Here is a 16,981-nt window from a genome sequence, read left to right on the forward strand (position 1 = left end):
CCTCTGGAATACCAATTATGCATAGATTATTTCTCTTTAGTGCATCACTTAGTTCTCTAATTTTCCCCTCATACTCCTGGATTTTTTTATCTCTTTTTCTCAGCTTCCTCTTTTTCCATAATTTTATCTTCTAGTTCACCTATTCTCTCCTCTGCCTCTTCAATACAAGCCGTGGTCGTTTCCATTTCATTTTGCAACTTGTTTATCGCATTTTTTAGCTCCTCCTGACTATTCCTTAGTCCCTTGATCTCTGTAGGAATAGATTCTCTGCTGTCCTCTATACTATTTTCAAGCCTAGCGATTAATTTTATGACTATTATTCTAAACTCACTTTCTGTTTATATTGTTTAAATCCTTTTTGATCAGTTCGTTAGCTGTTGTTATTTCCTGGAGATCCTTTTGAGGGGTATTTTTCCCTTTGGTCATTTTGGATAGTCCCTGGAGTGGTGTGGAACTGCAGGGCACTTCCCCTGTTCTGTCTTGAATAACTCCCGTTGGTGGGTGGGACCACAGTCAGACCTGATGTCTGATCCCAGCCCTCGATGGGGCCACAGTCAGACTGGTGTGTGCCTTCTCTTTCCCTCTCCTAGGGGCGAGATTCATTGTGGGGTGGCCTGGCCCGTCTGGGGTACTTGCACACTGCCAGGCTTGTGGTGCTGGGGATCTGGCGTATTAGCTGGGGTGGATAGGCAAGGTGCACGGGGGCCTGAGGGGCAGGCTCAGCTGGCTTCTCCTCAGGTGATCCACTTCGGGAGGGGCCCTGAGACAGTGGGAGGGAGTCATACCCGCCACCGGAGGTGTGGCTCTGCAGAAGCACAGTGTTGGGTGTTTGCGTGGTGCAAGCAAGTTCCCTGGCAGGAACTGGTTCCCTTTGGGATTTGGGCTGGGGAATGGGCGAGGGAGATGGCGCTGGCGAGCACCTTTGTTCCCCGCCAAACTGAGCTCTGTCATCCCAGGGCTCAGCAACTCTCCCTCCCGTTGTCCTCCAGCTTTCCCGCTCTCTGAATAGAGCTGTTAACGTACAACCTTCCAGATGTTAAGTCCCTCTTGCTGGCTGTCCGAACATAGTCCGTCTGGCCCTTCTGCTTTTGCAAGCCAGACTCAGGGTCTCTTCTTGGCAGGCAGGCCGCCCCTCCGCCCCGGCTCTCTCCCACCAGTCTGTGTAGGGCGCACAGCCTTGCTGCCCTTCCTACCCTCTTCTGTGGGCCTCTCGTCTGCGCTTGGCTCTGAAGACTCTGTTCTGCTAGTCTTCTGGCAGTTTTCTGGGTTATTTAGGCAGGTATAGGTGGAATCTAAGTGATCAGCAGGACGTGGTGAGCCCAGCGTCCTCCTACGCTGCTATCTTCAACACTCTCTCAAGGTAGTCATTTTTAATTGAAAAAGGATATAATTACCAATGAAGATATAACTATTATATACAGTTGACTCTTGACCAATGCAGGGGTTAGGGGCATAGACCTCCTGTGCAGTCAAAAATCCACATTGTAACTTCTGAGTCCCCCCAAAATTTACAAATAAATACCTACTATTGACCAGAAGCATTACCAATAACATAAACAGTTGATTAACACATATTTTCTATTTTATATGTATTAAATAATATATTCTTACAATAAAGTATGCTAGCAGAAAATGTTAAGAAATTCATAAGTTAGGGAAAATACATTTAAATTATTGTACTGTATGTTTATGTTGTCTGTTTATAAGACAAATTGTCTGTCAGTACCTACATCAATATTGTCTTATATGATACAAAACACTGTAGATGTTATACGTATTACTAACACTAGACACCAAACATGAAAGGACAATGTGAAAAAGAAATTCATATTTATTTACAGGTATAACAATTCATGCATTGGTAATGAACAAGCAGTAATATGATTACTTTTATGTTTGCCTAGTATGATCAATACAATTGCCTCATGGCAGCTTAGCCTATACAATGATGAATGAATTGTTATAAAATTTTTATGGCATACAGTATTATAGTTATATTCATAATACAATATTGGGAACACTGTTACATTAAAAAAACTTATCTATGACTATAGGCTAATGCTCATTTTCTCCTATCATAAGAGACAGGGGCATGTTGTATGGTAATGTAATTCTTTAAAAGCAAAGATATAAGACAGTAAGAAAGACAACACATTACTAATTTCATATTAAATATCACTCACCTTATGCCCATGTAAGGATAGGCTATCCACTTCCAGACAAGTCTTGCACACAATCTTCTACATGATGAATACTTAGGCAGTGATGAAGATGATACAGAACATCTCATACAATTCTTGCAATAAAGTTATTAGATTTTAGCATAAGAATGCTTATAAACAAACACAACAGATGAATTTATCAACTGTCTAGTGGGATGATTATTCACTATTCATTAAGTAGAAGGGAATCACCATAAAGGTGTTCGTTTTTGTCTTCATGCTGAGTAGGCTGAGGAAGAGGAGGAAGAGAAGGGATTGGTCTTGCTGTCTTAGGAGTGGCAGAGGTTTAGGAGGTAGAAAGGGAAGCACGAGAGGGAGGCACATCTGGTGTAATTTCATGGAGATACATTGTAATTTCTATCTGACTTTTTGCTTTTCCATGTTTCTAAAAATGTTTCTATATGTTGCCAATCCTTCTTTCACCAATTGCTTTAGTTTCAGTGCCCATATCATAGAAAGGTCCATTGTCATAAAAGAAGGAGAAGAAGTCCTGAATACTCAGAGCCATTCTGTCAGATTGTCTGATTTCAGTTTGTTTTCTGGTACTGATTTTTCTACATCTTTTTCTCATTGCTGGCACTGGTCCGTAAGTTCTCATGTCTATCAAGTTGTCTTCTGTAATTTCCTCTGGTATGGTGTTTATTGGCTCTTGAATTTCTCCAAGATCTGTGTCTTCAGCCCCCAACTTTTTTGCCATATCCAAAATCTCTTTCATGGTTTCATGATTGGTGAAACACAGTTTTCTGCAGCAGATATTTATTGTTTGGGGTTTGATGGCTTTCACAGCGTTTTCTACTAACAATGATAGTAATTTCAATTGTGTAATCCTTCCAGACTTGCATGATTTTCTTTCTATCAGTGCTCTCTTCCATAGTGTTGATAATCTTTTCCATACAGTACTGTGTGTAATTAGCCTTTTAAATGTCCTCATGACACCCTTATCTAGAGGCTAAATTAGAGGCATTGTGTTTGGATGTGAGTAGACTACTTTGATGCCTTTGGTATTGAATTCATAGGGTTCAGGGTGGCCAGCAGCATTGTCCAATATCAAAAGAATTTGAAAAGTAGTCCCTTACTGGCATGGTACTTCCTGAATTTAGGGACAAGGCATCAATAGAACCAATCCAAAGAAAGGGCTCTCATTGTTTAGGCCATCTTGTGCAACCAAAAGACTGACAGCTGGTATTTATCTTTTCCTTTCAAGGCTTGGCAGTTAGCAGCTTTATAGATCAGGCAGTCCTGATCGTAAGCCCAACTGCATTTGTTAACCAATTTCCTCCTGCTCACTTCTCTCACTTGCTAATAATGTCCTATGTGGCATTTCTCCCCCCACCCCTGCAGAATAGGGCACTTTCATCTGCATTAAATACTTGTTCAGGCATATATCTTTTCACCTCAATGATTTTTGTAATGGTATCTGGGAACTCATCTACTGCCACATGGTTAGCAGAAGCTGCCTCTCCTGTTAACCTTGACATTTTTTAAGCTAAACCTCTTTCTAAAATTATCAAACCATCCTTGGCTGGCATTAAGTGCTCTAGCTTTAGATCTGTCACCTTCCTTTTGCTTTAAGTTGTCATATAGCTTTTTATGGAATCAGATTCTATACATATGCCTTTCTTATAGCCATCCTGCACCCACATAAAAGGTTCATTTTCAATGAGATAAAAATATATTTCACAAAAAGTATAAGGTTTTCATGCCTGCTAGCACAGCTGCAGTGAAACCCTCATGATTTTCATTTTGTTTTTCTTTTTTTCTTTTTCTTTTCTTTTTTTACAGTGGTTCTTTCTTACATGGGATTCATTTATCTTAGAATGGTGGGCAACCACAGCTGAAGATCACAATCTTCAGTACATATCAAGCAATTCAACTTTTTCTTGTATGTCATGAAATGTGTCTGCTTCTTGGGAGCACTGCCAACATCACTAATGGCACTTCATATGGGTCTCATAGTGTTATTCAAGGTTTACAGTACTGCAGTAAACACAAAAACTACATGAGAACTGCAAGAGATAACTTTTTATTGCAATATGCAGTTTAGTGGAGGGACAAACTGCTCATGTGGAGATGATTAGCATCATACCGTGTTTTAAGCATATACTTGCAACACTTGAGCTCACCACAATAGCAATAGGAGGTGGCTATGAAATTACAGTAGTTCAGTATGTACTACAGTTAATTTTATGGAGTTATGATTTAATACTGCATCTTTGTTTGTTTACATTTCTCTTGACTGCAAATAGTGCCATATACAGTCTGCAAGTGTATGTGTAAGTTTTGATATTTAAAATAAGTATATTTATATTTTTATACAATGTAATAGACACATATGCTGTAGCATCAAGATATAGAAAGCAAAATGTTTTAGACACTGAAAGGGAAATAGGCTGAAACACAATGGTAGAAAGATACTTCAAGTAGACCAAAAAGTAAGAATGAGACGATCTGAATATTTTTCCTTTTATGGATTGTGCTTTGGCTGAAGTCCAAGATCTCTTCACTTAAGCTAGATCCCAAAGACTTTCTTTTTTTTTTTTTCTAAGAGTTTTATGGTTTTTATGTTTTACATTATTTTTTTAAATCAATTTTGAGCTAATTTTTGTATATGGTGTGAGATTTAGGTCAAGGCTCTTTTTTTTACTTTTTTTTTTTAATTTGTTTTTTAACGTTTATTTATTTTTGAGACAGAGAGAGACAGAGCATGAACGGGGGAGGGTCAGAGAGAGGGAGACACAGAATCTGAAACAGGCTCCAGGCTCTGAGCTGTCAGCACAGAGCCCGACGCGGGTCTCGAACTCACGGACCGTGAGATCATGACCTGAGCCGAAGTCAGCCGCTTAACCAACTGAGCCACCCAGGCGCACCATTTTTTTACTTTTTTAAGATAAAATAAAGTTTAACTTTTGCCCATAGAAACACATGGATGTTTTAAATAGCAATAAATGGAATTGATAAGGGTGTAAAAAAGGACACATAGAGTAGTTGGGAATATACATTGATGAAAACAAATGTGATTCAATATTTGCGTATCTTGGGATTTATCCAGAGATAAATAATCATAGATATACACAAAAATACATATAGAATAGAGTTACTGAAGTGTTATTGCAGGAAAACCCTGGAAACAATCTACATGTCTAGTATCAAAATGACTGATTAGTAGAATAAAATACACCAAGTTTAGAATTATGTGTAGTCATGTGAAAATGTTCACAATCTATTAGATGAAAAACAGGTTACAAAACATTAAGCACAATATGTTAATAGTATAGAGATTGCAAGTGATTTTTATTTTCTTCTTTGTGTTTTTTCCTAAATATTAAATAAAGCATAGAACAATTTAATGTTTTGTTGTGGTTACTATTTATTACTGTCTTAATTAGTTTTTCTTTCATGACTTTAAAAGTATTGCAGAATTTTAAAGTTGTTTTTATGAAGAGGAAAAGTATATAACAGACTATATCTCTGAGTTTGTAATGCAAGTTATTAAAATATATATTAATTTAAATATATACACATAAAACTTTAAGTATAAAATAAATATGCTGATATGTACTGTAGTAAAAGATTTTTTTATCACTAAATTTTAGGAAAGAAAAAAGATATGAGAAAATTGCCTCATGGTTGCTATTTTTAAGGGAAGTAACCTAATACCTGCAATTTCTTTCTTAGAAAGATAGCTCAGGGCTTATTATTAAAACTAACTACTTTATTACTTAAAAAAAAATTTTAATGTTTGTTTATTTTTGAGACAGAGACAGAGTACAAGCAGGGAGAGGGGCAGAGAGAGAGGGAGACACACAGAATCTGAAATAGGCTCCAGGCTTAGAGCTGTCAGCACAGAGCCTGACACAGGGCTTGAACTCATGGACTGCAAGATCATAACCTGAGACCTCAGCTCAACCAACTGAGCCACCCAGGCAACCAACTACTTTATTACTTAAAAAAAAAAAAACATTTTCTTACTTTATTCAAGCTGAGTCATTGATTCCCTTTTAACTACTGTAACTAAGATTTTAGATTAGCTTCTATTGTACCACTCTATTTTGAAGAAGAAAAGTCACTCGTTTATTTTCATAGCAAAACTGGTGGGGCAAAGGGGCAATGGTACAAGAAATATGCTAAAAATATAGAGGCTCTCAATAAAGAGAAAGATGGTCTATTCCAGTTGTTATAAGAGTACATCTAGGTTATTAAGCAGGTATACTTTTCATCTTTATTCAAGATAAAGCTACTTTATCAAATTGAGTCATACACTTCATAAGGTAATCCTGATTACCAAATAACTTTTTTCTCTACTGTATCTTTCAAAAAGATAAATACAAAGAAAACATCTCAGATTCTAAGGTGGTTAATGAAGGACTTTGATAGCTAAAGTAATTTAAATCTCTGTATAAGGCTATTAAAAGAAAAAATATATCATTGTATGTGTGTATTGTATTTTCACACAGATGAATGCATACACATATGTTATAAATGAGACAAATATATTATGTTTCATGATTTGTTTTGTAACATGGCCCTAAAATTAAGGAATAAGAATTGTAATGAATAATGTTTGTTTAGAACAGCTTTTCTAATTCTTGAGAGGAAAGGAGGAAAAAGCAAATTTCAAGGATTTCCATTTCTTATAGATTGGATAATATATAGAATATATTGACAGTATTTTATTGATACATAGAAGTTCATAATGCTGTAACAATGCAGTTTATTCATAGATTGAAGTATGTGCTACTACAGGTAGATGTGAAGTAGGCTTATTATTCTTTTGTACACTTAAAATGTTTCAGTGAGTCTAGATCTTTTCAAGGTCCATTTAATACAGAGCCTGTGTGTACTTCTCAGCCATCTTCTTAAAAATGTAGAATTATGCTGGACACTCATGGATATTTAAAAATTGCCTTCTTGGTATGTTTGAAGGGCACATTTGAACTAATTATGAGAGTCTGGCGATAAATTATAGTAAATGTCTTCAGTATTAAACATATTGAACTCCATCTAAATGAATCATAAGTTTTTTTTTCTCTTAATTTCTCAACTTTCTTGACACATCTCTAGTCTCCTTTTTTAGCATTCTCACTATTTTTTTCATATACCATGTGCTGAATTAACTAAAATGAAGACGAATTGTTTCTTAATGCTTTTTCCACTGCCTCCATTTAGAATGCTATGTCCTCAACTTTTCACTACTGTCTTCACTTGTTGAAATTCTGCAACAATAGTGGAATTTTAAATGGAAAAATTTGTATCTTAGTGTTTATATGTTGAAATTGCATTTTAATTAAATTGGATCAAATGTAAAATAGCTTTCTTTTCCTCTGTATGATCTTAAATAACACTTTTTCCACTCAGTTGTTATGAAATTATACAGAATCATAATGTAAATGAGTTCTACAGAAACTTCTACCATTAGCGTCCAGAAAGTTTTTCAGTAGTGTTACTTATATTTTAAAGATAATTTGCAATCAGAATAATAGGTAAAAACTTTGAGCTTTTCTAAATAGAACAAAAATTACTAATGTTTGAATATTTATTGCCTTCCTTTTCCCAAGTCCATTAAAAAGATTCTACTTAGTTTCTTTCCTTCCCTTGACTTCTAAAAGGCTTCATTTAAGTCCCAAGCAATTTGGGGGTTCTGTTAGTCCAGATGGGAAGGAAAGAAAAGGGTGAGAGAGTAATTTCTGTGGCAGTTTTATAGAGAGGGAATCTGGGGAAACTGGGGTGTGAGGGGAAGGTACATAGAAGAAAGAGGGATATATGTATGTGTGTGTGTGTGTGTGTGTGTGTGTGTGTGTGTAAAGCTTATTTCTTTGAGAGAGAGTGCATACACATAAGTGGGGGAGGGGCAGAGAGAGAGGGAGAGAGAGAATCCCAGGCAGGCTCCATGCTGTCACTCTGGAGCCCAATGCAGGGCTTGATCCCATGAACCGCGAGATCATATTCTGAGCCAAACCCAAGAGTTGGATGCTTAACCAAATAAGCTACTCAGGTGCCCCAGAAAGAAGGATTTTTAAAAGTATTGTTCAATAAATGACAATAAAGAATGTAAGTTATTATATTTTTTATTAGAGAGAGAACATGCAAGCAGAGGAGAGGGACAGAGAGAGAAGGAGAGAATCTTAAGCTGACTCCATGCTCAGTGTGGAGCCCAACACAAGGTTTGATCCCACAATCCTGGGATCATGACCTAAACCTAAATCAAAAGTTGGATGCTCAACCAGCTGAGCCACGAGGTGCCCCAAGAATTTAAGTTATTTTGGGATTAGTTTTCAGTTGCCATCAGGTTCCCCTGATCACAACACAGCTTGATATGAGACAACATGGGTGAAAGATTTAATAAAACTGGGAAGTGTCAACAGTTGTGTATTCACAATTGAGATGGGAATATGAGGGCAGGAAAATACAATCTAATCTGCAAGTGGAAGTTACTGCCTTCCACTTTTTTTCCACATTCATTTTTGTTGTTTTTAATTTTTGTTCATCAAGAGATGCTATTTTATTCCATTAAAGAACAAATTATGTAGCTGATTTGTGATCTATCACTTTTTATCATATGAATAACAGTTACACTTATTTTTTCTCCTCTGGGGCATTGAATTTTATGTTGGCTTGGGGGAAAGGAACATAGGAAGGAGAAGTGGAGTAAAATTTGATCCAGTATGTCTTTCACTATGAAACAAACTTGGCAAATTCATAGTTTTTCTCTTTTTGACCTATCCTCCATCATATTTTACTTTATACTGTTAGCTAAAGTTTCTTTAGTTTGTCAGTTCCTCTTACTGGAAATGCAGGAAACTGTCTTTAAAGTAACCACATGTTAGATCAAGTTCTTCAAGATTTTAATGATATCAATCAACTTGGCAGTTGTTTTTTTTCTCTTTTAGCCTTATTTATTGTCTTAATACTCAAAATTAAATTTATCAAGGCACAACTGGTAAAAAGATTCCTAGAATATCCTTGACATAATAACTTGTAAGAGAATGGTCTTCAGTATTATCTGTATATATAGTATAACCATCACATCACATCCTGTTTCTATACATAAATTTCCAAAACTAAAGGAAAAAGGAAGAAAAATGTTTATAGACTATCACTGACACCTCATATATTTTTTAAAGAATATTTTTTTATTTGACTGGATTCTTTCATTAGCAACATTTTTGGCATCATCTAGTTTAAAACACCTTACATTACTTTAGAGCAGAATTAATTGGTCATGTAGGAAAAATGATCTCTTGGGGCTTTTCAGATGGAATCTACAATGTAAGACTCATCTTTCATAGATTAGACAGATGGATTATCAATGTTTTGTTTACGTTCTATGAAAACAGAAATTGGAAAAGTAAATTGGAAATGTAGAGGTTCCACATTCAGTTCTTCTAATTCAGTTCTGCTTTTTTCATTGGTAAAATGATTTTGTAAATGACATTAGCTATCATTAGCACTCAAATTATTTCATGAACAAAATGAAATCTCAGATTTAGTAGTTAGATAATTGAGTTCAGAACTGTATACACAACTGATGGCTTTTTCTGGAAAAATACATTAGTTGGAAACTACCTGTGCCTTGTTTTCTTGCAGGGAACAAATCACAAGACAGTGGCATAGCAGAAATGGAAGAACTTCCAGTACCACATAACATCAAAATAAGCAACATTACATGTGACTCATTCAAGATTTCATGGGAAATGGATTCAAAGTCAAAGGACCGTATTACACACTATTTCATTGACCTCAATAAGAAAGAGAACAAGAACTCCAATAAATTTAAACACAAGGTAAAATCTTAACACACACTTATATTCATTTGCATCTTAAAAACTTTATAAATATGAGGACATCTTAAAAGGAATAATGTTCTATTAATTACTTATATGATGTGTTTGACATTGGAAGAATAAAAATTACATGTCAGTTTAAAATTCTATTCTAAGAGATTTTTTTAGGAAAATGAAATGTCAAGTATACTATTAAAATACAGTTTTTCCCAGAAAAGGTAAAATCATGACTCTCATATAGACATAAAAATGAACATGTGTTAAAGATTTAACTTACTAATTAACTGCTGAGGTGTTTCAAAGGATAATCCAAAGAATGTACCCAGTTATGGATCAGAATACTGAAATAAATGTATAAGTAGAGGCAAAACTGGTTTGGGGTCATGACGGAGTAAGGGCCAGAAGAGAGAATTGGACAAAATTCGTTTGCATGTATTTAGACAAGAATATCTACAAATTACAGTGTTATAAAATAGCTTCCACAGAATCAGAAGAAGATAGCCAGAAGAGTACACTATAAGCAATGCATAGTCTTCATTGAAGCACACATTTTTCCCTATAATAACTTCCAAACGAGGAATTTTATGTAGCTTATAAACTTTAGGGTATTTGTAAAATACTTTAGGGCTGAAAATTGCTTTATTTATTCTATTTTATGGTTTGAAAATACAAATCAACCATTAAATGTCTTAGACATGTAACACCTTTCTGATATTTATTCTTATAACAGTCTACTTACCACATATCTATTCTGATACATGTCTCCCTACATAGACATCAGAGGTAGTATATAGAGAAAAATATTTATCTGGTTTAAGTATTCTTATGTTTCAGTATTTTTACTGATGAAAACTGGTCTTTTTTTAAATATTGATACTAAGTTTTAACTCAGCAAATCTTTTGGAAGAGCTGTCTTATCTTGTCTGGAAATTATGCCTTTTACCAAATGCAGTTATATACACTGATGATAAATGAGAATTATATGTACAGATAAGTGTGAGAGAACAAGATCGATAAGTCATTGTTCTAACCATGTTCCGAGTTTGATTATGCTTTATGGTTATGGATACTCTCTTTGCTGACATTTGCCTTCTTGAAGTAGTTTTGAAATATTTCCTTGAAGTATCTTTGAAATACTTAATGTGAAATGATGATTAGGTCAAGATTTGACCCACTTTTCTTTATTCCATACTTAGAAAAACATGTCTTTGGAAATGTAATGAATATTCAACTAGCAAGTTTAATTACCTTATTAATCATTGTTTGGAAATATCTAAACATTTCTATGACACATAAGCTCCATACTTGAATATAGCTGAAACAGATATCACCTCTTTTGTATATAAAATGGATTAATTGATCTTAAAATAGCTGTTTTTAAAATGTGCTCTCCCTTCACATATAAAATATTTAGTATGGGCTACTCTGGTAAAACTGATTGGTAGTATAAATTAAACAAATATATTTTGAAATACAAAATCATTGAATTTTATTTCTGTCATGTTTGGAATTTTAGAGGTTTTTGTTTTGTTTTATCATTTAGTATTAGAATATTGTGTTTTAAGGTGCACATATAAGGAGTATACAGAGAAGAGCAAGATTCAAGAAAACAGGAACCTAAGTACATTTATGTCATTAATTAGCTGTATGACCTTGGGTATGTCTCTTGATCAAGTTGGGCCTTATTTTTTACATCTGGAGAATAAGAGATTTGAATATAATTGTTAAATATCTTTAAAAATGAAAATTCTGTCATCAGCCAGGAATTTAATAAATTCCTCCAAATTGTTTATAATTGATTCAAATTATACTGCTAAATTAACTGATTTCTTCCCTCCCTTCTTTCCTACCTTCCTTCATTCCCCTTTCCTATTTTTCTGTCTTTTTGTCTTAGGATGTTCCAACAAAATTGGTGGCAAAAGCTGTTCCCTTGCCAATGACTGTCCGTGGACACTGGTTTTTGAGCCCAAGAACTGAGTATACAGTCGCAGTGCAGACTGCCTCAAAACAGGTTGATGGTGATTATGTTGTGTCTGAATGGAGTGAAATTATAGAATTCTGCACAGCAGGTAAGAGAACAGAAAAATACAGAAAAGTATTTAATATTTAATAAATATACAGAAAAATATTTAATAGTTCCTAAAAAGCTAATTACATATTTAAAATATTTTTAATTATGAGGTGATATGAACTGCATTGATTATGTTTGCATTGCCAGTAGCACTGTGTAACAGAACAAACTATGCTGTATTGGTTGGAGTGATCTGAGATGGCATTAAATCAGTTCTTTTCTGCATAGTTTGATTTTTCAAAATAAAAACTTTGCAAATAAAACTGGTGTAGTTTGAAAATATACTCAGCATATTTTAAGCTTTGTTTTGAGAGAGAGTTTTTTATTTTTTTTTAATTTTATTTTCACAGATACTGAAACAAGGAAGCCAGGAACATCTTTCTGTAACTTAGGGAAATGGATGCACATCTTAATGACTGTACCTAGCAGAAATGTTACTAGATTTTTCACTTGAATGCTGAAAATTTGTATCTAAACTAGTGTCGTGTGTGTGTGTGTGTGTGTGTGTGTGTGTGTGTGTGTGTGTGTCTGCTTCATTAGAAAGTACCTCATAGCCATTTGGCCTTCAGATATCTGATGTGGAGAGCCCATCCCCTTTGATCTTGAACTATAATTTAATATTCCATTAGATGGAAATGTTACCATTCATCTCATTCATTTACCTGTTTATTCATTCATTTAAGAAACAAATATTTAGTGCACACTTAAATAGGTGTTGAAGTGGTACAAAAATATCTCTACCTGAATACATCTGTCATCCTCTCCTTGTTTCTTAGAATGGGGCTTTGTTTCCTCTTTGTACAGGTGATTGTTTCCTCTGAAAATTTGTAGAGAGAGGCTAAATGTTTTATCAACATAAAGGAGCTTGAAGAAAGAAGTCTTAAAAATTTGCCTCAACTATTGTAGGTTGCTTAGAAATTTTCCACAGCTGAGGCATCCTTCAGATACATCAGCTTCCCCCCACCATAGCCTCACACATGCATTATTTTCCCCCTGTAGCCTCACTCAGTACATACTTAGCTACAGTACATGCATACATACTCAGTACATACTCTCACTATCTTGTGTTTTTCTTAAACTCAGTGTAAAACGTTTCCTATGGGTATGTTAGATGGATAAAATTTTAATTCTGTGTGATTTTGATTTTATCTTAAACCTTTTTATTAGGAAGTTGCTAAGGATTATAACATCCTTGATTGCTAAGGATTTCAGTCTTTGAGAGCAAGGAAAATAATATCTCTCTGGTACCGTATTTCTTATCAAAGATACTAATTATAAGATCCACCATTTTATATATCACTAAGGAAAAATACTATCAATTAAACTATGAGACAGTGTTTTCATATCACAGCTATTGTAAGACTCATGTCAGAGAAGCTAAATGTGAAGAAAATACATTTTCAGAGGCACCTGGCTGGTTCAGTTGGTTAAGCATCCAACTCTTGATTTCAGCTCAGGTCGTGATCTTATGGCCATGATATTCAGCCTGCTTAAGATTCTCTCCCTCTTTCCCACTGCCCTTTCCTGCTTGCATGCATGCATGTGCACTCATTCTCAAAATATAAAAATAAATAAACAAATAAAACTTAATACAAATGGCTCTCAAAAACTTAAGAAATACATTCTGGAATAGATGAAATATGCTATTAATTATAGTTAAGTTATCAGTAATGGAACAGTTGATTTTTATATTGTATTAATAGTGAGTAACATTAATAGTAAAGAATTCTCATTGACATAACTTTTATATATATTTGATGTGTTATATTGGAATTAATATATCCCCTCAGTTTTATTCCTGAATTAAAATTTCTCTTTGGAGTCTACCTCATGTTTACTCTTTTTACTGCATTTCTTTCCCCTTACTTTCATTGTCTCCTACCAGGGAAATTTAATCTAAGTGAGACCCATAAGTAAAAGACACAGTCTTTTTTGACATTGTTTTAATACATGTTATTTTCCATAGGACTGCAGTAAACAAAATTATAGTATTTGTCCAATAAAAAGAGCTATAATTTACCTGCTAAAATCCCCATTTGACATTAGGGAAAAGTGTGAAATGTTTCTTCTTTAGCTTAAGGAAGACTTTTGGCATTTCCAGTTCAGAAATACCTATCTGTCTATAGATGCATACACATTCACTCTATCATAATTCACCCTTTTATAATCTACTTAACATTATGAGTACATGTTTTATTTCTATGTGTATTAAGGAAAACCTATGTCTTCTTACTTTCATTTAGAGTGGTCTCCCTGTTGCTCTTTTACTTAACTACATCTCATAACTCTTCTAAGGAGGTTATGGGTGAATAATAAAATGCCAGCTTTTAAATGTGCCACAATAGTTTTCTACAAATTATTTTGCATTTTTAATTTCTATGAGTAAAATTTAAAGGGAACTTAAGCTGTTTAAAGCTCATTGTTTCAGTTTTATCAAAATAATTCAGAGACTTTTACCTAAGCTTTATCAATAGCCTTGACTCTGTAAATTTTGAGGAAGCTTTTTGTATAAATTGTCTTTTAATCTGGATAGCTAATCTATTCAGCACTTATTGAGTGCATACTGTGTGCTAAGCACAGTGCAAAATATTGAAGTAAAACAAAATAGAATGCTACCAACTAATCTACTTCTAGTCTAGTCTATGTCAGAGATAAAACCTTGTGCTTACCTCATAATAAGTCACACTTGTTTATATATTTATGTGTAAATTTAGACAGAGTTCTTTGAGAGGAAGAATATTCCTTTTGATCTTGTAACCTGATCATTCAATTTGCATGGTGCCTTCTACATCATATGTTCTAATCTAAAATGTTTGTCAGCCAGTAAAGCAGTCAGTAAACAAACTGTGCTGCCATGAACAGTTCAACTAGGTTGCTTTTATTTGGAAAGTCTTATAATCGTTATAGACAAAATTTTTGCTTAGATTCTGGTAGAGGAGTTTGATAACAGTCCCCAGTTTTCAAAACAAAAAGTTGATGAAAAGATCAAATTACTTGGAGAGAAGCTTTAGATTTTCAAGAGTCCTGTGTACCTGCAAACCACCAACTAGAAGCCAGACGACTAGTCTAAATTACTAGATATATGAACATTTGGTGAATCAAACTGTGATAAGCCTCAATTTCTGCAGTCAATAAATGGTCATATATAATCTACCTTGCTAACCTCAGATTTAAAGAGTAAATTAAATGAGCATTATTATTGCTACTCCTTTAAATTTATTTGTACTTATTGCAAGTGAGAAACTTCTTATATTTGACTTTTCAGTTGATTAAAGAAAATTTAGTACCTAGTATGGTGCCAATTGACATTACTTGGGTTGTGCAGAGTCTGCATTCCTTACTTAATATTTTTGCTTCAGGATCTTTAATTTCAGAGAGTGAAACAAATGCATGGGTATCCAGAAAACAAAATAAAACAAATACATTTTTGTAGAAAGAAAAATGTCCCACAGAAAGACAATGAATGTTTTTTTTTTCAGTGCAATTTCCTATTTAAGATAAATTTCCTAAAGTTGATTTTAATAATCTCCAATTTATTAAACATGTAGTTGACAACTTTGGTAATATATTTTTAGTAAGAGAATTTTTTGTTGTTATTTTCAGACTATTCAAAAGTTCATCTAACACAGCTGTTGGAGAAGGCTGAAGTGATTGCAGGACGGATGCTTAAATTTTCTGTTTTTTATCGTAACCAACACAAAGAATATTTTGACTATATTCGGTAAGAATAGAAATATATATATATATATATATATATATATATATATATACACATACATATATACATATATAGTGATTTTCTTGACTAAGTGCCATTCCAAGTTCTAGGCTCAGGTTTCCCTTGAGTCTAGTTCTGTGAAATACTAATTTTAGTTTCCTTTCAAAATGATTAATTATACTCTTTTATTTTCCAGAATAATTGAGTAGAAAAATTCAGATTGTGGGATTTTTTTTCACTGTACTTACATTCATTTCTGTAATCATTTGTAATATCAATTCTTGTCAATTTAAGTAGAAGGTCTTAAAGCTCAAGGGCTTAGACTGTTGACCTTTCATGTACAAACTCCTCTAAATATATATCAACTCACCTAAATATTCTCTTCTTGTAGATAGCTTTAGGATATTGGAAATGAAGGGCTGAAAGGTAACATTCATTAAATATGGTGAATCTTGTGGGATTTTCAGGCTTCTAAGTGGAGATCTCTCAGCCATTATCTTGAATTAATTATTCATGAGGACAGTCTGCTGTGTTTACTTTTGAAGTCTGGTGTTCAAGTAGTATTTTGAAGATAGCCTATATTTACCTTGGGAAGCGGTTTCTGGAAATTCAAAAGAAATCCATACTAGAGGGAGTTTTAATACTTAACAATCCTTTTGTATTTGTAGAAGAAATTTTCAGGACACTAAAAGAGAGATGTAGGCTTTAAAATAAGACTAAGACTTTTAAAATGATAAATGCTATGTAGGTTCTAAACCTTTTACATAATAATCTCTATAATGTATCATTTTAAAAGCCTTGGTCTCACTTTAAACTTTAAGTTGTTAGGGATTATATATGAAAAAAGTTAGGAAGTTTTGTTGTTATTTATTAGCTTCATACTTTTATAGTTTTCTTAAATCAAAGTCATGATTTTAGATTTATATCTGCTCCAAGCTGTGGAAAAATTCAAAGGGAATCAGAGAGAGAGGTAAATTTAGGCATCTGATTTCATCAAATGAAATACTTTGGAGTATCATGGTTTTTTTGATGCTGAAAACCATTCCTGCCTAATACTTGAATATCTTATAAACACAGAGTTTAGTTCATAATTCTTTTAGCTGGTAAATTATTTACCCTTGAGTGTATATAATTCATGGTGGATGCCATTTACCTAATTTAGAGAGTACAAACACAAATATAACACAAA

At 33.9% G+C, this 16,981-nt stretch overlaps 1 protein-coding gene across 7 annotated transcripts in view; it reads left to right on the forward strand.

The window, feature by feature from the left end:
• Positions 1-16,981, forward strand: part of PHYHIPL (phytanoyl-CoA 2-hydroxylase interacting protein like) — an 87,913-nt gene that overhangs the window by 56,087 nt on the left and 14,845 nt on the right. For all 7 annotated transcript variants that reach the window (XM_047826203.1, XM_047826207.1, XM_047826209.1 and 4 more), the window contains 3 exons: positions 9,807-10,003; positions 11,898-12,072; positions 15,678-15,795. In XM_047826203.1, the coding sequence (XP_047682159.1) occupies positions 9,807-10,003; positions 11,898-12,072; positions 15,678-15,795 (490 nt within the window). The remainder of the gene's footprint in view (positions 1-9,806; positions 10,004-11,897; positions 12,073-15,677; positions 15,796-16,981) is intronic.

Source organism: Prionailurus viverrinus, chromosome D2 (genome assembly GCF_022837055.1).
Source record: "Prionailurus viverrinus isolate Anna chromosome D2, UM_Priviv_1.0, whole genome shotgun sequence".
NCBI lineage: Eukaryota > Metazoa > Chordata > Mammalia > Carnivora > Felidae > Prionailurus > Prionailurus viverrinus.